The sequence below is a fragment of the Taeniopygia guttata genome, chromosome 12 (assembly GCF_048771995.1).
Source record: "Taeniopygia guttata chromosome 12, bTaeGut7.mat, whole genome shotgun sequence".
Taxonomy (NCBI): Eukaryota; Metazoa; Chordata; class Aves; order Passeriformes; family Estrildidae; genus Taeniopygia; species Taeniopygia guttata.
This window is the reverse complement of record NC_133037.1, coordinates 17,017,382-17,039,606: the sequence shown is the minus strand read 5'-3', so window position 1 is coordinate 17,039,606 and position 22,225 is coordinate 17,017,382. Positions and strand designations below refer to the sequence as shown.

Sequence of the window (22,225 nt, the reverse complement as noted above, 5' to 3'; positions counted from 1 at the left end):
GTTATTTTTGTGTGTGGAGAGACAGCCTGGCATTAGGAGCTGTAACTGAGGTCTTGGCCTTCTGTAAACTTTGCTGGGCAAATGTTCTGAGTGTCACACACTGCCTTAGAGATGAACTCACTCATTATCCCAGTAGGATGATGGGATTTCTGGGGATATGTTCATCTAATGTAACTGTGCTTTGGTTTTGTCTGGGGACTGGATTTTTCATCCCAAGTTGTATTTAGTGTAACCCAGGGGTACTTTGTTCTGTGCTGAAGATTAAGACACTCTTACATGTTTAAGGGTTTCTTATCTTTTATGAAGGGAGCAGTTTAAGAATTAGTGGCTATACTCTTAGCACAGGAACTGACCTCAGCTGTTGCCTTAAAAGGCACTTATTTTTTTGCTGGTCTGTAGCATTTGCCACAGAAACCATGTGTAATAGTTTTGGGGAGGAAAGGAAAACAAATTTTGATTATACCACTTTTTTTTCATTGCCAGCAACAGCATTTGATAATACTATGGTTTGTACTCTCAATAAGCATATAAAGGATTGTATAGACTTCTTTTAAAACTGGGCTCCTGTGCAGATTGAGTTTACTCACAGTAATAACAGAATCCAACAAATCTTGGGAGAAACGGGAAAGGGACGTGGACAAACAATGTGAACTCTGACCATGCTGAACTCCTGGGGACACATCAAAGCAATGCAGCACATGAGGAAAAGCAGGAGTATAAAAGCCCCTGACTCAGCTGCAATAGTGAGATATGGGAGAGGACTGCAATCAAATAGTTATTGAATAGTCTACTTTGATACACTAGAAAGAGCTGTTTAAATTCCTGAGAGATGCAGTCAACCACACACTTCGCTGTTGCTATCTTTCTTTCCACAGCTTGACCTTCAGCCTCAGGGGAAGGTGCTGATGGCTGTGCAGTATTTCCTGGAAGATGCAGGTATTGTCATAGTTTGTTTTCAGTCAGTTATGTGAAAAAAGGGTTTGTTTTTTTGTTTTTGTTTTTTTTTGGGTTTTGTTTGTTTGTTTGTTTGTTTTTTGGGGTTTTTTTTTGCAGCACACAGGATGTAGCTTCCAAAAAAAAAAATCACATGGTGTACTGAGTAGAATCTTATTAATTAATTGTATTCATTTGCTTTCTAGGTGTTTGTTTGGGTTGGGTTTTTTTGTTGTTCTATGCACTCATGGCAGGATTTGTTAATTTCTAAATGCTATTGCATTTAGGCACTTTCGGATCTTTAATATGTCTAGTCTCATGTTTTGATGTGATAGAAAATATATTATCTGTTCCTTTTTGGGTGCAAAAAAGTTAAATCTCTTGCTCTAGCTTATGTGGGAAAATTTTTTTATGGATTGGAGCATTGGGTGTGAACTTCCTGGGATTCAGACATCCTATTCACTAATTACAGCAACTGATTGTAGGAATGAGTGAATAGTTTTGTATAAAAATGCAAATCCAACCAATGATCTGATGTACCAGTTTAAAAAGTGAACAGCCTGTCTGTTTCAGAAACCTACACAGGCTCTTTGGAAATGAACTAGGAGGGAAGCTTCAAGTACAGTAATAAACCCAAGATAAGCCCAAATTTTGGCATGGATTTGTGTATCTGGGGAGTCCTTTCCTAAAGAAAATGCTGTAAACCTCACAACGAGCTCAGCTTGTAGTTAAGACTTTGCCATACTAGAAGTCATGAAGCCTTATTTTTTGGAATAATACTGTAATTATAATTTACCTAGTCTGCCAGATTAGCCTACCAGTCTTATAAGTTTTAAGTAGTATGTGTTAATAAATGACTGAAAATACTAAACAGGAAATTTTGAAGCATGGGTGGTTTTTTTCCCCCACAGACATTTATAGAAAGAGCACAGTTCTCTCTAGAATAAGTTCATTGAGAAGATACCATACTTTTTTGTACCTTCTGTGCAGAAGATACTGAAGATAGACTGTGATGTGCATAGCTTACATTTCAGAGGTGATGTTTTATCTTTTTGATGACAAAAACCCCAGTCTGTATGCTTATTGCTTTGGTATCTATGGAAAGCCAACACTTTAAATCAAAATTTAAAAAAAAAAATACTGGGACTTTAAAGAGTCTCTGAGTGGGAGCTTTTCTCAGGTTTGCATTTAAACTGGTATGAGCAAAGGCTCATATTAGGAAATATTTAGGAAATATTAAGAAATATTTATCTTGGGCTTTGTCATAGTTCCCTGTGCAAGGCTGTTTCATGGGGCAATGGTACTCTGATCGTACATATTTAATGTGATATACAGAAATCCATTTCTCCGGGACACCCAGAAGTTTCTCAAGCAAACCTGTACAAACCCAGTTTCTGTATTTTGAGTTGTTTATTAAATGAGGCTAAAGCATATTTCCTCCTCTCCACGCAGACATATGGAAAAGCAGAGATGGCATAAGTGAAACCCTTCCATAATTTATTATTAGCTGTTAGCAGGAAGGTAATACTTGTGTGCTGAAAGTACTACATTCATTTTACTCAGTAATCAAAATAACTTAAAAATAGATGCAATGTTCTTGCAGTTCTTTTCATTGCCTATATTAGGGATTGCAGATGGTGGTGGATGAAGCCTAAATACCAAACAGATCAATAAGTCATGCATTTATATTCTAATTGGCAAGTTAATATTCACATCTTACTGCACTTTTTTGACCTTCTACTTTGCAATGCGTTCCTATTTACCTTCTCCTGTATATGAAATTAGTCACCAATACATTTTTGGTAACTGAACCACAGAGGTGGTGGAAATCACCTTTCAAGACTTTTATACATCTACATTTTGTGAAGGAAAGTCACTCAATCTGATATTTTAATGTGAACACTACAAATATCAATGCATTTTGACAAACTACTCCTCCTCAAGGTTGCAAACCTCCCTTATGTCAGTGTGTAATGCTGCTAAATAGGCAAACACTGACTTTTGGCTCATCATTGCACTGCTGTAAATGTTCTCTCCTGTTAAATCAGCGTTGCCAGTGTGAGAGCAGAGAAGTTTGCTGGTGCATTGCAAGGATGTGTGTGTCAGCCTCCATTCCTCACCCTGCTGAACCCCTCAGTTAATAGCTGAAGCTCAGGACAGTTCACATTCCTTCAAATGCACTTGTCACTTTGTTCTCCCTTTGACCTGCCTTTGCATACTGAACTCTATGGTAGCTGTGTTTCTAAAATACTAAAAAAGGCTTGCTCTGAAACTGGTATTTCAGTTGTTCCTTGGTTTATTCAAAGTATTCCCTGGTTTATTCTGTTGCTGCCATTTGTATCTTTGAGTTATAGGTGCTACCTTATGTTTGAAAACCTCCAAGCAGTTCACAAAAGTGGCTGATTCTTTCTTTGGCTTGTTTTGCAAACTGAAGCTGCTGTTTTTCAAACCTTTCTTCTAAGTAGCAAAACGTTCTGCTACCTTTAGAGGAAACTTCTTTCCTCTGCTGCACTGGTGCAGAGCAGAGAATGTTATTGCTCCATTAATGGGTATATTCCTAGAAAAATCACAAAATAAGCTGGTATTAATGGTTCTTCCATGGTAGACTACACTGAGACTTTTCATTTGCGTATTCTTTTTCCAGATTGAGGCCTGATCAGTTAATTTAGGGCTGCATATGAAAAGTCTTACCAATCTTAAAGGCTTTTTTCTTCCTAGACCCTGCAAAATGGGGACTGCAGAGCCCTGACTTAGAGCTGTCAAAGAACTTATTTGTCTTCTGTCTTGTGATTTGAATATGAGCCTGTGCTGGAAATTCAAAAGATTTTCTTCTGGTGTGTGAAATGTGAGAACAGGGTGTTAACCTCAATTTTAATTTTGAAATTTGTTTTCTTTCTACCACTTCTTCTCTCGTTGTAGTATTGAAACTAGGTTATAATTCTGCAAAGCAGCTTAGTTTTAATAGGTGGGAGTTGAACTAAGTTTAATGCTTTGCTTGATCTTTGTTTATTCAAATGTGATTAATGACCTCCTCGAGTAAGAAAACGCAGAACCTCACTCTCCTGTGTCTTGTGCAGTGTTAGCAGCTTTGGGCTTGTGTCTTGGGTTTGAATTCTGAATTGCTCTTTTGCTGGCTACAGCTTCCTGCAGAAAGGGGCAGTGAACTTTTTCCTTAAAATGCCATTAGAAGTACCAGAAGGTGAGTAATTTTCATGCAGACTTTTGATATCTCAATTCTATGAATGCTGGGAGAGGGACCTGAACCAGAGAGCTGAAGATATTTTGAATATGTTGCTCTCTGTGTGTTGAGTGTTGGGGAAGCATAAGACCTTCAGCATTTTTGTGAGTTATCTGTGAAAAATTTCCCATTTGCCATTTCAGTCTGGATATTGTATGGGCCTAAAGAAAGAGTTGAAGAAAGTATCTCTACAAATGAGGTGCGTTATGGAAGGATGGTCACATTTTTAATAAATAATAGTGATGAGGGCTGAAGAGCCAGAACTGAACCTTATAGTTGTACGTGGGGATGTTGGTGTGATTTAATCGTTTAACTGAGAAAAAGCCATTTCTAGAAATTTGACTAATGTGGAGGTTATTCAGTGGCACCTCACATCCCCTTTAATCTGCACCAGAAGTGCAATTGCATTAATTGAACAAAAAACACCTGCAGGCTTTATCTTCTGATATTCCTCTCAGAGAATCAGACAGTTGCAGATGTAGTGATTTCATGGATAGCAGGTTGGTGTGTCTGTGGTTCCTAAGGTAGCTAACATGTTGTGTGGAGCACAGAAAATCTGATATAGTTTGTACCTTCAGTAGAAGTTTGAGATGCTTGAGATCTGTAGCTGTATATTGGGATGCTGTATCTGTTCGTTTTACTGTGTAATTTGAAAAAGAAAGACCCATTTTCCAGTTTATTCCAGTTTTATTGTAACACATGAGATACCAGAGGTCTCTGCAGAAGCATTTAGCAGCCAAAGCACTGAGCTATAAAACAAGAGCTCTGTACACTGAGCACAGGCTGTGTTCACCCTGCAGCTCTGGGTGGGTGGGAGCACCACAAAGGCTGGAGTGTGTTTGGTTTTGGGGATTTTTAAGCCTAGATTGAAAAGCAGGGCTTGTTACAGCTGGTGTTTTGTTTTACACTTCCCTACCAGGCTGTTGGTGCCAGTGATGCCTAGGAAAGATTACACTCACACACTGAAGTAGCTTCAGAGCAGCAGCAGCTCAGGGCCATGGCAGGACTTCATCCTGGATTTGTTCAAGGCAAGGCTGGATGGGGCTCTGAGCAGCCTGGTCTAGTGCAAGTTATCTCTGCCTGTGGCAGACATTGCAACTAAATGCTCCAACCCAAACCTGGGATCCTCTTTGGAGGGGTAGCAGAAAAATCAGAGTGATTTAACATAGCAAGTTCATGTCACGGAACTGTAGGCTTTTGGGAAACTTCTACTTCTGTAAATGGTTTCTTGGAATTTTTGGGTTTGGTTGGGTTGGGGGTTTTTTAACAGGTGATCTTTGAAACAATCTTCTCTAGGACCAGGTTAAAGAGCAGTTTGCCTCTGAGAGAGTCCATACTGGGAAAGTCTCTTAGTCAGGAACAAGCTTTCCCTTTTAATGATTGCTCTGAGAGATTAATATTTTTCGTGACCTGAAGGTGCACTTAACTTTCAAACAAAGCCAAGTGCAAGGCTGCAGAACAGCAGAAGGAGACAGACACTGAACAGAAATGTTAGTGGGGTTTGTAATTAATTATAAAGTTTCAGGCAAATCTCAGCCTGAGCAACCAGCTCAGAAATTCCTTTCCTGTCCCTGTTTGAAGTCCTGGTTCCCAGACTCTGACAGTAGCACTGTTCTCTTTCCTCTTCACAAACAGCACTGTGAAATAAAGCAGGTTAAAATGAAAAATGAACTCTGAAGAGGGTAAATATCTTTTTCAATTCCTTCTTTTAAGAAAAACGAGTAGGGTTATCCTGAGGTTGTTTTCCTTTGTCATTGGACTTTTGAGGTTCAGTTGAGACAATGTGACATCTCACCTTGAGGTTTATTAGAGCTCAGCAGAGCCCCAGCGCTGTTATTGTAGGAAATGTTTTCCAGGCAGTGGGTTGGGTGTTGTGTTAGTGGCTGTGGGGACTGTGACATGCTCAGCAGGACAGGCACTGCAGCTGAGCAGAGAATGCAGGGGGGGTTTACAGCACCCTGGGGAACTGCGCTGCCAATTCCCAGCCCTGCCTTGTGGCTCCTTTGTGAATGTTCAGCACAGAGGAGTTCTGGGCGTGTCAGATCAGCTGCAAGTTTTGAGAAGGGACCTTGAAATACACGAACATGTCAGTGATAAATATTAACCACAGCTCTCAACAGAGGAAATAGATTATGTTTAATGGTGTGTGCTGTGTGCAGAATGATTCATGTCAAGTCCAGGCTGCAGAGGTCACCTGGGTTGCTGATTCAGCTGTTCTGTACCTGCTCTTTTTGACCATGTGCTGGTTCATAACAAGCATTTCATTTGTGGAAATGGTTTGCTTGGAGGGGGAAGCAAAGTTTTTCCCTTTGTGTTTCTCCATCCCCCTCATCTCCACCCCGTATCCATATAGTTGTTGTGAAAGTTACTTCCCCGCAACTGTTGATTGTCTCTCCATCTCTGAAATTAGGCCTTTATTCTCCAGTTAACTCCATGTTTGGCTGAGCTGCTTAAAACTTTTCTGGAGCAATACACATTAAAAGCAATTTACACATTAAAGATAACTTGTTAAACATGCCCATGGTAAATTGAAATTATGCCATAATTTCAGAGCCACCTCAACTCCTGATGAACCTTACTCACAGCTGCTCTCCAAACCCCTCAGCTGCTTCTGAACCAGACAATGTCTTCAACTATTTTTCATTATATTGGTTGGTTTTGGCAAAGGCATCTAACAAGGCAGCTGTTTGTAAAGTCTGTGTGTCCTCACATGCAGATTTTGAGGTTTTGCTGTGCTCAAGGATTCTTCCCCATTAAAGTACACCTAGGGAAAATGTGCAAAATAAAAAAAAAAGAGGAAGAAAACCCCAAAGTGATTAGTTTATATAATTACCCTCTCAAAGAAGTAAGTGTCAGTCTCACATATTTCTCTTAAGTTTGATGTCAGGGCTTCAGACAGAGAGGAAACACGGTGTTTCCCATAAATTAATCAAGTTTTGTCAGAGACTTCTGCACGCAGATCAGCAATGCTAAATTGCTCCAAGTATTTCATCATGAGGGGTTTGTTCCGCACTAAACACTTGGTTTGCTTGTTACAGACTTTAGAAAGGCTTTTGTCTGGTAATTTGCTGCATCACAGGTGATCTCATGAGAAAACTGCCATAAAGCAAAAGGCCTTTCTCTGCTTCCTTGCTGTTACTGATTAAATCTCCCTTACCAAGACACCCTTTACTGCAGCAAACAATGTGCAGTACTGCTGCCTCCCAAGCACCTTGTTTCCCTTGCACCACACCAGTGTGGTTTCCCTGAAGCATTTGTGCAGCAGTGGGTGAGGTCTGTGTGTTTGCTCAGCAGGATTAAACAGAGATAGCAGTTTGCAGACTGCCACAAGCTGAAGTGCAGCAGCTGATGAGTTTGTATTGGGTGAATTCAGCAAAAAAAAAGGCAAAGGAATCCTATTCCTGGAGGGGCAGGGGTGACTCGGGGACTGTCACAGTGCACACTGGAAGGTCCTTTCAGGGGCTGTCAGGATGGGTTTTTCTCTGAACCAGGTGGCAAATTTCTCAGAAAAGTATATTAATACCTAGTGGCAAAACCTGGAGACCTTTTATAAACTTTCTTTTCTCTAATATGCTTAATCTTTCCTCAATAGCTGAGCTGATGATGCCATTTCTTTTCTAAGACAGCACATGCTGCTGGCTGTGACAGATAAATTAGTTTAGGACACTCAGAAAGGTGTCACAGGACAGATTGTATTCCAGGTTCAGCAGTCTGTTGGAATAGCAGTGGTGGCAGCCAGCTAAAACAAATGACAAGAACCAAGTGCATGTAGCAGGCAGAAAAACAGAGCTCCTGGGTAACTTTGTAGTAAGCTCAGGCATTGCAGTGAGTGTGACTTGGCAAAGGACACAAATTTGCTTCTGTCAGTGCAGAAAGAAAGGCTCCCCCTGATAGTGATAAAAGGCAGCAATGCAACAAAGCTAATTTGGAAAGCCATTATATTGATGATGGGAGAAATGCTCCTCTGGCTTTTTCCTTACTCCATGGCTGTGGAAATTCCCAGCCTGCTAACAGCAAGATGCTGTTGCCCTCAGCTTTACAGCACTTTGGACATGTGAATTGTGTCCACATTTCTTCAGGCTGGGACCCACAAGCTGCTGGCCACAGCTGATGGAATTAGCAGTTGATCAGCTCTCCATTTCCAGCCCAAGCCTTTATCTTTTCCTGCTGGATGGGATTGTCCCTCAACAGCTCCTTTCAGTTGACAAGAAATGTGTTCTCAGGTTAAATCACCAGTTACCCAGTCTCTTGATATACCTGCATTAGGTTACCTCTGCTCCAAACCCCTATGACTTAAAAAATGCCTAATTAAGACTAAATAGTCTGAGTTTGTGTCTCAGTCTTACAGTCACAAATTCGCATTTTGTAAAATAAACTGAGAAGCTTCCTTGGAAATCAGTGAAAATAACCATAACCTCTAATGAGGACCTGTATGAGCCAGCTGGAATTAGAGCCTGAGAATTTGTTTGTTTTATTTCTTGGCTTAATGCTGCATGTGATTTCTATGTGATCCAGTATTAGATGCTACAGTAGATGGGAGCAGGTAATGTTGTTATAATACTGAATAATTTGATTCCATGGGGGCTGGAAGGGGAAAGGAATGAGACTGGGATTCATGGAAAGATAAAACATGAATGTTATAAGACATCAAAATGGAAATGTCTGACTGAAAATCTCATTTGTCCTTGCTGCCTAATGATCCTGGAGGCTGGAAGAAAGTCATCTTCCAGTAGGATGGTCCTGTGGTCACCCAGAAGGTCCTGCAGCAATTCATCTGAATTTCTGCTGTAGTCCTGATTCAGGAGGGCATGTGGAGCAGCAGCATGGAAAGGCTTCTGTTGACCTTCCTGCTTCCAATAAAATACTTACTCATATTAAAGATAAATCACAGAACAGAAAAAATAGTTTTGATTTTTTTTTTTCAAGGAACAACGGTGGTTGTCACTTCTCTTTCAAAACTGTGCTCCATCCCTGCTCTGTGCTCTCAGTTCATCAGCTGAAGGCTTTTTCTGTGTGGGCAGGAGTGGGAAGCACTTGCACCGAACACAGGGACACCTTGGGGAGCAGTGTGTGCACCTGTACCACCCCTGATGGACTGAAAGGATGCAGGTGTCAAATGACCAAAAACACGAGTCAGAAACAGGAGAACAAACTCAACATTTGGGAGAAGCAAATATTAACCTTTGTAATAGCTGGAAGTATTAAAAGTTTGTCTTCTTGTGTCCCCCTCAGACTGCAGACAGTCAATGAGAGAAGAGGAGGGGACAGTAACTATCAACAGGAGAGGAGCTATCAAGCAAGCCAAAATCCACTACATCAAAAGTCATGAATTTATTGCCACCTTCTTTGGACAACCTACATTTTGCTCTGTCTGCAGAGACTTTGTATGGTAAGAAAGAAAATCTAAGCTTCCCCCAGCTCCAAGGGCCAAATTACTGCAAAATTTGCTTTAGATATACACAGATACAGCATGACAAATAAATTTGTGTTGGGAAATTGAAGTTACATACTCAAAAAGGGCATTTTTATACCTAAGAACCATAATTGTCTTTCACACTGAGAAGTAGAGCTTGAACATTTTTGCCACTGAAATAATAGGCACAAACTCCATCAGCATCAAGTGATATCTGGCCATGATCATCAGCAGCTCTGCCACAGGAGAACAGGAGGGGTGGGGCTGAGAAAATAATGGCCAGACTGAGATGTGAAGTGACTGATGGTAGCCTAGAGACCCACAGAGAAGTTGGATCCCTTTCACAGGGAGGCTGATTTTATCCTAAGTTAGGTTGGGTGGATTTTCCATGTGATTGAAAATTTGTTGTTTCTGGGTTTTCCTCCTCATTTGCTGGTCTATCAAATACAGGACCTTATCTTCTAAACAATTCTTTCCTAAGACAGAGGATTCTGATTACCAGAATTTAGACCAATTTATTAATTGGGTGTTTGACATGGGGAAAATAAAAACCAGACATCTTTTATGCCAGCAAATTTATTGATTTCCTTTTTCATAAATTGTTTTTCAGGGGACTCAACAAGCAGGGTTACAAATGTAGACGTAAGTTGATTTTTTTTATTCTTATACTGCTTTCCACATGAATCTGGAGGTCTTGAAAAAATTCTGTAAATATGCATGGTACAATGCATCATCACTATGGGTAGTAGTAGAAGTTAAATATCAATTTTGCACAAGAACCAGAGGAACCTATGATTCCTACCTGGGGTTTCATATCAAGATTTAGATTTAGCTATTCTACTGGGAAGTGTGTAACGCAATTGTGAAAGGTTGCACTCATTTATGACAGCTGTTTTTTGTGAAACCTTTTCTAAAGTGAATTACAGCTATTGAGGGGTTTTACAGCTGAATTGAAAATCACCTTTGACTTGGCATAGATCTGTGCATTGCTCCAAGCAGGGAGGAGCTATCAAAGGGCAAAACTCAAAAGCATAATATTGTCCTTCTGTTATCAAATGCTGGGGGCATTGCTGATTTCGTTTAGAAATAAAGTTTATGGTAAAAGAAAAGGGGTGGAGGAACCAGGTTAAAAAATATTGTTATCTTGATAGAAAATAAACTTTTGGTATATATAGTATGATGCAAAAAGAGTATGATTTTCACATTCTGCCATTAAATGCAAACACCTCATCCCATGTATTTATTATCTGACTGAATCCTTTTTTTCTCTTGTGCATGTCTTGAAGAATGCAATGCTGCTATTCATAAGAAATGCATTGATAAAATTATTGGGAGGTGTACTGGTACTGCAGCCAACAGCAGGGACACAATGGTAAGAGCTGAAACGATATCTTTAGAGTGTAATTATGTAATTAAACATTGCTGAACTAACAAAACCTTGTACAGAAGCCGACAGCTCCATTTGGGAGATGCTTGGCTGTACAAACCAAGGTTCTGTCTTTGCTTAAAGCTGTGTAAAGTTCTGTAACAGGCAGGGGGCAAAGCTTCCAAGGAAGCAAAGCAGCTGAAAGCTCAGTGAGGGTGGGTGCTGTGTGGGGCCAGAGGCAGCTCCCTGTGGGGAGGGAGCCCAGGCTGAGGCTGTGCCTGTGCTCAGTTCCAGAAGGAGCGCTTCAACATCGACATGCCCCACCGCTTCCGCGTCTACAACTACATGAGCCCCACCTTCTGCGACCACTGTGGCAGCCTGCTCTGGGGGCTGGTCAAGCAAGGGCTCAAGTGTGAAGGTGAGGAGGAGGAGGGAGCTGGCAGCTCTCAGTGCTTTTCCAGTGTTCCCCCACTGGGACTGCTGGTGGTGCACCCTGTGCCTTTCCACGCGAGTCGTGTAGGGTGGGATTCGTCTCATCCACATGGGGTTCAAAAGCTTTTGTGCAAAGGAGACAGAAGCACTGGGCTCATGGGACAGCTCAGCCAAGGGGAGCTGCTGAAGGAGTCAGGAAACACTGCAGAGGTGTAATCTTCAGCATTATCAAAATTACTGCTTTGGGAATAGCTGAAATTTGGAGACTGACTCAACGCAGCATCTCAAAGTGCATTCAAAGCGTTTACTGCAAATACGGCTTTTATAATCCTCCCACAAAAAAAGCAGTATTATCCTTATTGTCGCAGGTTTTGAGAATAAAGTAATGATGATTAGAGGTTTTTCCCTTGTGAAACCTTTTTTTTTAGCCTTCATTATGTTAAAGGATAAAAACTGCAATTTTGGTGGTAATAGCAGGTCCATGTCCAGTCTAGTCTTAAAAAAAGGTTTCTGAACTGCACAGAACAGCCCTGTTTGTTGTAATGTCAGTATTTTCCTGATGCTTGATAACAATCCTTACATTTCTTTTAGAATGTGGGATGAATGTGCATCATAAGTGTCAGAAGAAGGTGGCAAACTTATGTGGAATAAACCAGAAGTTGCTAGCTGAAGCTTTAAATCAAGTTAGCCAGGTAAGCTTTATTGTCATTTCTCAGGTAATTACTTGTTTTCAGAGCATTTGGGGGTTTCCGCATCATCTTTTATTGGAAACTGTATTTGGAAAAAACCAGCTTTGTCTTCTTTAATTTGACACTTATAGAGACTAACAACGATATCAATAGCCTGAAGCTTAAATAGGGAAGGGGTATGCTACTCTAAACAATTTTTTAAAAGGTGTGTGGCTCCCTGAAATCCAATTTTGTTCTTCTGCAGTGCCAAGATTGTTCTGTTCCTTTCTGTTCAATGGGTTAATCAGTGGAATCATAATGCTGAAAATCTGTTTTTACATGCTTCAACTTTAAAATTCCACTTGAATGATAAAATTAAATGAATAAGTAGAACTATACCAGATAGTCTCATTTTTAATTCATATGATATAAATATAGATACACACAAACAGAAAAACACTCTGGAATTAATGCTGGCCCCATAGCTTGCATTGTTCATCTCCTGCTGCAGCACAATTGTTTTGTGGTCAGCTTTTGCAAATAAAGATTCAGACACAAGCTCTGAAATAAAACAGGAAAATATATCACAAAAGCCAATAGTGCTTCCTCTGAGGTGTGTATTCCTAAGCTTTCCCAGGATATTTGCTTTGAAAACAGTGAGAGCTGTTGTGGCAGCTCTCTCATGACACAGGAGCTCAATCTTTTCATTACTGAAATTTGATCTCAGGGATCTCCCATATGTAAACGTGCTAAGGACAGATGTCACATCCAGATACGACTTCAACAGGTCAGTAAAACAGTGATTCCCATCTCCTCTTTCACATGAACAGATATCCAAGGGGGCATTTTCCCACAGTTCAGATCCTTTCCACTGTGGTTGAAACCATTATCCCTTGAATAATTTCACAATGAAAATGGAACATAGACTGTTCAGGAATTTCAGTGACTTGTTTTCTTGCAGTGAAGGAAATAAAGCAAATGACTGATGTGAAGCTGTAAAGGAGGTGACTAAATAGTCTGTGAACCAAACTTCTTGAGAAAAGATAGATTCTGGGAGTTAATAATTAAAAAGAAAGGTTTATGCTGCCATCATGTTACATTTAAAGCTATTACTGTATTTTTAAAGTAACAGTGCTAATATAAATCTAAATGTTCCCCTTCTCCCCAGAAATCTACACGAAGGTCTGATTCTGGATCTGTAGAAAGTGTTGGTATTTACCAAGATTTTGATAAGAAACATAAAGCTCCAGGAGGAGACACAACAGGTGAGGAAATGGACAATGTTTCAATACAGCCATTTAGCTACCAGACAGTTTAAGAAGTTATTAATTGTGTTAGACAATTTTTTAATAAGTTCTGCTAAGAAAAGCAGAATGTCTTTCTTTTTCTTTTCTCCTGGCCACATGAAAAGCTTACGCAGGACTTGTCCCTTATGTTTAGGTTCACCTGTAATTCCAGCAGCAGATGCATTGAAATGCTGTTGTCAGTACCTCATTCTTATCCAGGGCTCTGAGTCCTGCAGGGTTCCTGCATCCCCTGAATTTTCCCTCCCTGTTTTGCTCAGCAGATAACAGCGAGTACGATAAGCTCTGGGAGGTAAACACAACCAAACCAGTGCCAAGAGCTGCAAGGAGAAAATTCAACATAGACAGCTTTGTCTTCCACAAGGTGCTGGGGAAAGGAAGCTTTGGAAAGGTAAATGACAAACTGAGAGTTCAGGTGTCTGCCTTGCGTGATCTGCAATGTGATGGTTTTTTTTCCTTTAACCAGAAAGGTCTCACAGCTTTTTGGGTCAGTAATCTTCTAACAGAATTGTATGTAGACATCTTTGTCAAAGACACTGGAAATTCATCAGCTGGACCTTGTGTAAACCCCAAAGTGATTCATTGTGCCCAGCAGTTTGTCAGTGTATTGAGGCAGAGGAATTGCCCTTTAATGCACATATCCAGTGCAAATGGACATTTTAGTTCTGTTTCCTCCACACAGAAACAGCCTCACAACGCCCCAGTGCAGGGCAGGGGATGTGTGGGAGAGCAGTGTGATCTCCACAGGCTCTGCCCTGCTGTCTCTGAAACTGCAGCTCTAGTGACAGGCCAGGCTTTGCTTGGCTGCTGTTCAAACACTCACAAGGCACTGACAGAAAAACTGCCTGTGGTACATGGTCCTTGAGCCCCATCTCCTCATCTGTGCCCAGCAGCTTCACCTTCCCAAACCTCCCTCATCTTTCCCATGTAAATGTGTTTTTTAATTGTCAGTGCACCTGCTATGAACACCTTTGGCTTTCCTTCACTGATAAATCAGCACCAGTTTTTCCTACACATGCTGTACTCTCATCTTTTATCTTTTGTAGGTTCTGCTTGCAGAGCTGAAAGGGAAGAATGAATTCTTTGCTATCAAAGCTCTGAAAAAGGACGTGGTGCTAATTGATGATGACGTAGAATGTACCATGGTGGAAAAGAGGGTCCTGGCCCTTGCCTGGGAAAATCCATTTCTCACACATCTTTACTGCACATTTCAGACAAAGGTAGGAAAAACTTAAATAGTGACAGCAACATGACAAATTGGTCTTTTAATGGATGCTGATACCAGCAGTCAAATTAAAGTAATTTAGTGATGCAAGAACTAAATGTCCTTTTCCTGCACTCTGTGCAATTCATGGGCCTAGTGGAAAGTAAATATGAGTATGCCCAAACATACCTTGATAAAGACAGAATAAAATCAGAAAAAACATCTATGCAGTCTGGAATAAGAAGGAGTTTAATTTAAGTCTTTAATCTGAGCTTTACCCTCGGTGAGGGGAAAAGGATGACTGTCACAGATTGAAATCAGTGGGTCTGTTTTAGTGAGTATTAAGCCTAGAGACACACAGAATACAGGATCAGATATTTATATTTACTACAAGACCAGGCCACTCAACTCTGTTGGAGCCTCATAGGGGTGCATGAAACCAAAAATCCTTCAGGAGAAGAGGGAGGTGGCTGCTTGGTCCCCTGGAGGCACATTTCTACTTCATTTATGGTTGGATAGCATCAGTAATTGTTCCTTTCCCTGGTTATCTGCTAAAGGATCATTTGTTCTTCGTGATGGAGTTCCTGAATGGGGGAGACCTGATGTTCCACATCCAAGACAAGGGGCGGTTCGACCTCTACAGAGCAACGTGAGTCCTCAGCCCTTCATTCCCCACCTCCCTTCATTCCCCACCCCATTTCATCTCTGGGTTTATGGCTTCTGGTCCTGTACCCCCCCCCCCCCCCCTTACCTGCAGTCAAGTTTCAGTGGCTGATGGTTTAAAATATGTTTCTAGGCACTGGTTGAATACAATGAAGTTCACTTAATGAGGTGTGGAGTTGGGCTTCTTGAATTTACGTAACAGTGTGATCTTGCACTTTATGGGGTGCTTGTTCCTGGAGGTGCAAAACAAACTGCAACATGAGCCAACATGGAAAGCAATAAGCACAGCTTCAGTGTACTTTAGGACAGTATTCTGATGGAAAAAAAATTGGAAAACAGCATGGGGGGGAATAGTTTAACACTTATTTTCTACTGTTGCTAAATTAACACGATAGTACAAAAAAAACCATATATTCCATGAGATGCTAATTAAATGGGTAAGCACTTTGTTTAATAAGTGCACTTGTGTCAGTTATCTGTGACTGAAGTTTTCAGCTCCAGTGATCTTCAAAGGATGGGAAAATACTGTATTATTGTTACCTCAGCTATTATTTTTTGTTTGAGGTCGGTTTTTGCTTCTCTCATCCAAACCCATGGGCGTTGTAATGCCATCATTGAAGGGGTGGCATGTAAGCCTTAAAAAGTAACAGTGCAGAGTACTGGACCTGTCTGTAAGCCCCAGGAAAATTACTTCTGTTACTGGCACTGCACTTAGGATTGCTGACTGGATGGGATCACAAAAAGTCTGGGATCAACAGCAGCCAGTTGTATAGGTCAGCTCCCTTCCCACTCTCCCCAGCAAAAATGTGGACAAAGTCCCTCCATCTTACCTGCATGCCAGCAAACATCTGTGCATCTGACATCCTCTCTGGGTATATTCTGTGCTCTTTGTTTTGGACCAACATTCATCTGCTATACAGAAATTGAAATAGTTTTGTATTTTTCCAATTAAAAAAAAAAAAGTGTGCTTTTAGGGGCAGAGGGAAGCATTCTTTCAGATTTTCCTTCATGTCCCTTGGCTATCACTCTTTCTTTTGAGGAGAGTGCCCCTGAAGTGATGGCATTTTCAGCGTGTCTGTTGTGACCAGGCAGGTGCAGAGGGAGACGGGTGAGGCCCAATTCTAACCTTGCCCTTGGTGCCCAGTCCCTCCTGCAGCCATCCTGCAGGGCTGGGCTCCCAGGAGCTCTTTCAAAAGGCACCTGCCTATCCCTAAAACCACACAAAGACTGTTATCAAGGAGGAGGACAGGGATGGTGTTCCCTGAGGAAGTGGGATGAAGCCTCACAGCAATTGCTGCTGTGTCCCCTCTGCTGTTTGGTGTTGGACACTGCCGATGTGTGGTGAAGGGATCACCTTGCAGGTTACAGCATCTGGCTGCAGAAACACAGAGACATTGGGATTTAAAGATGTGTACAGTGCTTCTCACTCCATGAAAAGATGCCCACAGCATTATTTTGGCTACCTGCATTGACTGTTGTAACTGAGCAAAGATTAAAAGATGTTTTGGTCTTTTCAGGTTTTACGGAGCTGAAATTTTATGTGGGCTCCAGTTTCTCCACAGCAAAGGCATTATTTACAGGTGAGTACCAGCTAGCTCCAGGCTGGGACCTGGGAATTGTCCTTGTACTTCATGCATCTTTGAATTCCTGACTGATGTAACAAACACAAGCTGTCTGTCAGAGATCTGATGTAGTTCCAAGGCCATTAACATGCCTGAGATTAATCTTTATTTGTGTGGGTTTTTCCTCGGCAACTGGAATGATGGCATGGGATTTTTGTTACACAAAAGCAGTTTTGTTTCAGTTATTTTCAAACACTGCCTTCAAATCATGAGTCCATTTAGTGTGGAGGTGAGGGAGAGGCTCCTTGAGCAAACCACCAAGGTGAAAGTTCCCTGCTTGTGGCTTCTGGTGAAACCACAACATTGATGTTTCTGCCTCACCAGGTTGAAGCATCAAGGGCCAAATCCTGATCCACTGCTGGTACTGGGAACTTCAGTTACCCAGGAGAAAAGACTGCCCTGTTCTTATGTGAAATTCCCTGCTCTATTTCAGGGAGGGAGAGGGCTGTTCAGTTTCTCTTCAGCCTGCCCTCCTTGGTATGTGCATTTGCAGCCAGATGGACAAAAATGCAGTGTGGTCAAAGGGAGGGAATGTAGCTTTTGGAAACTGCTGGGAAAAAAGCTCTTTCTTGGTTGAATAGTGTTGTTCTGAGATAAGACATGAACAGGACCCTGCACAGGCCGTGCCACAACTCATGAGCGTGTGCTGGTGCCAGAAGCAAGTCACAGGTACTGTTAAGAGTTGGGCAGGTTTCAAACAATCAAATTCCTGCCAAAGGCTCTCAAAATCCAGCACAATCCTCCTTTTGAGCCCTGGAGCAGCACTGCTGTGTCAGCTGCTGGGGCATTAACTCTCACCATCTTCCAGCAGCAACAGAAGCTCTGGCTGAGCTTCTGCATCTGAAAGCAAATGTGGAGGATTATAGTCACATTCTATATCTGCACTTCAGTCTCTTCTTCTCTTTGACAAGAGAGAATTCTTCCCTTGTGCCTCCTCATGCCTTTCAAGCACAAAAGTACCATTTTGGATGGATTGTGTTGATGGATGGATTATTTTTCTGGAAAAGCCTTTGTGTTGGAGATGTGTTCATCAGTGAACAAACTGTGTGCATCTGATTACAAAAACTACTTAAAGCACAACATTTTAAAAACACTTTTTGCAGAGACCTAAAACTGGACAATGTGATGCTTGATAAAGAAGGCCACATCAAAATAGCTGATTTTGGAATGTGTAAGGAAAACGTTGTTGGTGACAACAAGGCCAGCACTTTCTGTGGGACCCCTGACTACATCGCTCCTGAGGTCAGTATGGCACAGACACTGCTGGATTAGTGCCCTGATGGCACAAGAGCTGCTGGGATTCATCACATGTTTGTGAAAAGAAAAGGTCCAAGTCTAATTAGAGGCAAAAATTAGAGCAAAAAATTGTATCTGTTTTTTTTATAGAAAGTACTTGAGATTTTAAAATATTCTGTAGCTGTAGTTTTAAAAAAACGTGGGTTTGGAAAGTTAAACTGCTCAGTTTAAGAGATGGGAGTTAGGTATAGCCAGTACACCCATAAGGCTCCTGCAGAATGAATCTATATGTGCACTGCAGATGGAGAAGAGAATTGTGCCTGTGCAAACAACCAGAATTCAAAACAAAATGAGCTTTTAAGGGGACTCTCACAGAGTTTAATTCTCTGGGTTTTTTTAAAAAAAAAACTCATTTGTGAAGCAGCTCAATTAAGGTTTTAAAGCTATAAATTTTGTCAAATACTTCTGTAGGAATCTACTTTGCATCACTATTTGCTTCTCCCTTCATCTTGTAAAGAAACTAGAGAGGATGTTTTTTAAGTCTGTGGTTATTTAAAGTTAAGGGAGAAAATTTCTGAATGAGAGCAAAGACCTGTCCATGGAGCTGGCCACATTCCCACAAACAGCAGCCTAGGGTAAAACCACAGCTCAGCATCACTGTCCACAATTTCCCAGAGAGATGGATTTTTATTTTTCCCTGAAGTGCTCTAGTCATTAAAGATTCTCTCTTGAATACCTCTTGAAAAATCTGGGTTTTGGGATGTATTGCTGCTTCTTGCCCCTGACCTGCACTCTGTCTGTGGGCCCAAGATCCTGCAGGGTTTGCGGTACACGTTCTCTGTGGACTGGTGGTCCTTCGGGGTGCTGCTGTACGAGATGCTGATCGGCCAGTCCCCCTTCCATGGGGACGATGAAGATGAACTGTTCGAGTCGATCCGAGTGGACACCCCTCACTACCCACGCTGGATTACCAAGGAATCAAAGGATATCTTAGAAAAGGTAGGACTGATGATCCTTGGGGTCCTGGTACTGTCTCTGTGCAGGCAGAGACAAATCTCCTAATAAGGGAGCTGTTATCAGCAAATTGCTCTTACCAAGGGAAAGCCAGGGCAGATTAATCCCTAATGCTCTATTTGCTGTCAGCACCCTTAGTTGTTTTAGCACCATACCTGTAATTCTTCCACTGCCATGTAGCTTTGGAGCAGCTCTTTACTGGGTGTCTTCTCCTGCAGCTCTTTGAAAGGGATCCAGCAAAACGACTTGGGGTCACTGGGAACATCAGAGACCATCCTTTCTTCAAAACAATCAACTGGACAGCACTAGAGAAGAGGGAGGTGGACCCTCCCTTCAGGCCAAAAGTGGTAAGTGGGCTGTTCTTTGTTCTTAGTAAACAGCAGCCCAGGGGTAAGGGGTGAATTCTGTACCTGCACAAAGGATCCCACCGCCATCTCCTCACATTTTACAAATGAGAAAGTTATGTATCTGTAAGCCCGCTGTTCGTGGATGGTTCAGTTATACACAGGTGCACTGTACTCCTCTGACTGCCCTGAGATCTTCCTGCTAAGACTGCCTTCCTATTGCTCCCAAGGAGCTTTATGAATAAAATGTTCAGCAAAACCAACAGATAGCTTTGATCTCCCTCTGCACTGCAATGTTCAGAGTTCCTCGCAGAACTTTGCTTTTCTGAAATGCCACATGGGGAGGAGCAGCAGTAGCTCCAGGCTGCTCAGCTGCTACCTACTGCAGGCACTCTGTGCAAGCATTAAATCTCTGCTGCTTCAAACCCACCCAGGCATCTCCAAGGGGGCAAGAAGCAGCATTCTCTAAGCTACTGAACTTGGACTCTCTGTACATGCCTGATGTTACCTGGAAAAGCACCTGCAGAACAGACTGTAACTCAGTCTGTATCACAGTGGGATGATGCTGCTTCAACTCACATGGTTAAAAACCCAAACCAGTGTTTCTCCACCCTGTTCCTAAAACAGGCAACAGTGTCTTTAAAATGTACTCTATGGAGGAGAGCTGTGTCCTTCAAACACACAAGGTTTTGTGTTGCTTGTTCCCCGAGAAGTGGGAAATCTTTGGTGGTTTAGAGTTTGTAGTCACATGAATATTCATTAAACACAAAACAGCTGCTACAGGGCATTGCTTTATTCTCTGAACAAGTACAGCCTGTAAAATGTTCTCAGGAATTTAAACATTTTGGTTAATGGCAAGAAGTGTTGATCTGATGTGTGAGTTAATGCTGCATTGCTTTTGTCAACAGATAATCTCTGGGTAATAACCCAGTGTTATCCCAAATCCAGGTTTCATCTGCAAAGCAACCTGGGGTTTGGGTTTTCTGTTGGTTTCCAATGAACAATACGAAAGTGCCCAGTTACAGTCTTATAGTCTTGTTAAAATAGGTTAAAATGAGATTTTTTTTTTCTCTAAAGCTGGGGAAGGAGGGAGGGAGCTAAAAGACTAACTTCACAAGATTTTGTATTTAATTAATTTGTTCTTGAATAAATACAAAGTTTGTCTCCAACTGTCTTCCCTCTCTAATACAGAAATCAGCAAATGACTACAACAACTTTGACAGAGAATTTCTGAGCGAGAAGCCAAAACTGTCTTACAGTGACAAAAACCTGATTGAATCCATGGATCAGTCTGCATTTGATGGATTTTCTTTTATTAACCCAAAATTTGAACAGATCCTGACCAAGTAGGTCTCTGAACAGCTGGACTTTAAAGCAGGGTTACAAACCAGACTCCCAAGTGTTAATGCATTCCAACGACGTCGATACTTCAGATTAATACACAGTAGTGTGATGAATTATGTTCCAACTCCTGATTTATTGGCAGTGTTTTTATGCATGGTTGGGTTTAAGGTATGTGAATCATGTGCATTATTTTCTCTGTTTGGGAAAATGTAAATTCTATTTGGTACTTGAACATAGTTATGTTATATATATATATGTGCTGTATATTTTGCTCGAGAGAAGACATTGGGGGACAAAGATGTCTTTTTAAAATGTGTTTGAGCCCTTGGTTCTTTTATTTGTCTTCAATTAAAAGAAAGTTTAATGTAACTTTCACTCGTGGCTCTATGATTTTTAACAATATACAATTTAACTCCAGTGGTCTTTAAAGCACAGGGGAAAAATAATGCTTGGTCAGCCCTGATCACTCACTTAAAATACTTGTTCTTGTGAATTAAACAAAAGGAAGTGTCAGGAGAAAGCAGAGATTCCTAGTGTAACACCAGCTGCTGTGGGAAGCAGCTCAGGGATGCTTTTGCTGAATAAATAAATTTATTCCAAGACAGTCCAAGCGTGAGACAAAGAGGCCTCAGCATCCCAGAGCAGCCCCATCCTGCCTGGAAATGTGGAGTTCTGCCACTAAATGCCACTTTCCTGCTAGCAGCCACCACATTCACAGCAGGACAGAACCCAGGTAATGACTGTAGAGTTACTTGCCTGCTCTGCCTGAGGAATTATTCTGTTTAACTGCCAAACACAAAATCCTTCTTCCAGTTTTATTTGCTTGTTTGTAACACAGCAGTTGTGGCTCCTCCTGCTTGCTGTTAGAAGGGCACAAAACCAGATCCTGCTGTCTTGCAACACCTACTTCTGAATTTTGTTTTTTAGCCCTTAGAGAGAAAGAAAACCTAATATAATTACTTGCAAAGCTCCTTCCAAAAGCTTTGCCTTGCAGTCAGCTCATAAAATTCAGGCTGAAGCAAGGTTTCGTTCTTTCTCAGGAGCTCTCTGTATCTTTTAACACTATTGCAAATGATTTTTCTCAACACTGAGCAGGCAGAAGAAATGTACATGTGACAGTTCATCCAAGAGTTATGGAATGCTACAGAACTCTTAGGAGCACCCTGCAGCTTCTGGGTAATTTCAGACTGCTAATCCTGCTGAAAGAGCAGCAGAAAGCTGTAATACTTTGTAGAGATTAAAAAAAAAATACAGTGCTGCCTTTGTTCAGCCTATGAAGAACAGCTCTAGCTTATTGTTACACTCAAGAAATGCCAGCATGACTCGGATGCCATCCGAGCCTGCAGCAGACCGAGCTGGAAGGGGCAGAACACAGCTGGCACTCCCAAACAGCCAGGGCTGGCCTGCTTGACAACCCCAGTCCAAGGGGAACCAGCACTGCCCT

At 41.5% G+C, this 22,225-nt stretch overlaps 1 protein-coding gene across 4 annotated transcripts in view; it reads left to right on the top strand.

Moving 5' to 3' along the window:
- PRKCD (protein kinase C delta) overlaps positions 1-21,150 on the top strand; it is a 59,978-nt gene extending 38,828 nt beyond the window's left edge. For 2 of the 4 annotated variants that reach the window (XM_072934847.1, XM_002189928.7), the window contains exons 4-18: positions 876-936; positions 9,404-9,560; positions 10,195-10,226; positions 10,871-10,956; positions 11,239-11,368; positions 11,974-12,074; positions 13,219-13,315; positions 13,615-13,745; positions 14,401-14,574; positions 15,116-15,207; positions 16,739-16,801; positions 17,947-18,085; positions 18,890-19,078; positions 19,312-19,440; positions 20,629-21,150. In XM_072934847.1, the coding sequence (XP_072790948.1) occupies positions 876-936; positions 9,404-9,560; positions 10,195-10,226; positions 10,871-10,956; positions 11,239-11,368; positions 11,974-12,074; positions 13,219-13,315; positions 13,615-13,745; positions 14,401-14,574; positions 15,116-15,207; positions 16,739-16,801; positions 17,947-18,085; positions 18,890-19,078; positions 19,312-19,440; positions 20,629-20,787 (1,740 nt within the window). In that variant the 3' untranslated portion in view covers positions 20,788-21,150. Of the gene's footprint in view, positions 1-875; positions 937-3,877; positions 4,133-9,403; positions 9,561-10,194; positions 10,227-10,870; positions 10,957-11,238; positions 11,369-11,973; positions 12,075-13,218; positions 13,316-13,614; positions 13,746-14,400; positions 14,575-15,115; positions 15,208-16,738; positions 16,802-17,946; positions 18,086-18,889; positions 19,079-19,311; positions 19,441-20,628 lie in introns of those variants that run through there. The other 2 variants (XM_030283109.4, XM_072934848.1) reach the window with 2 other exon arrangements.
- The last annotated feature ends 1,075 nt before the right edge of the window (positions 21,151-22,225 follow it).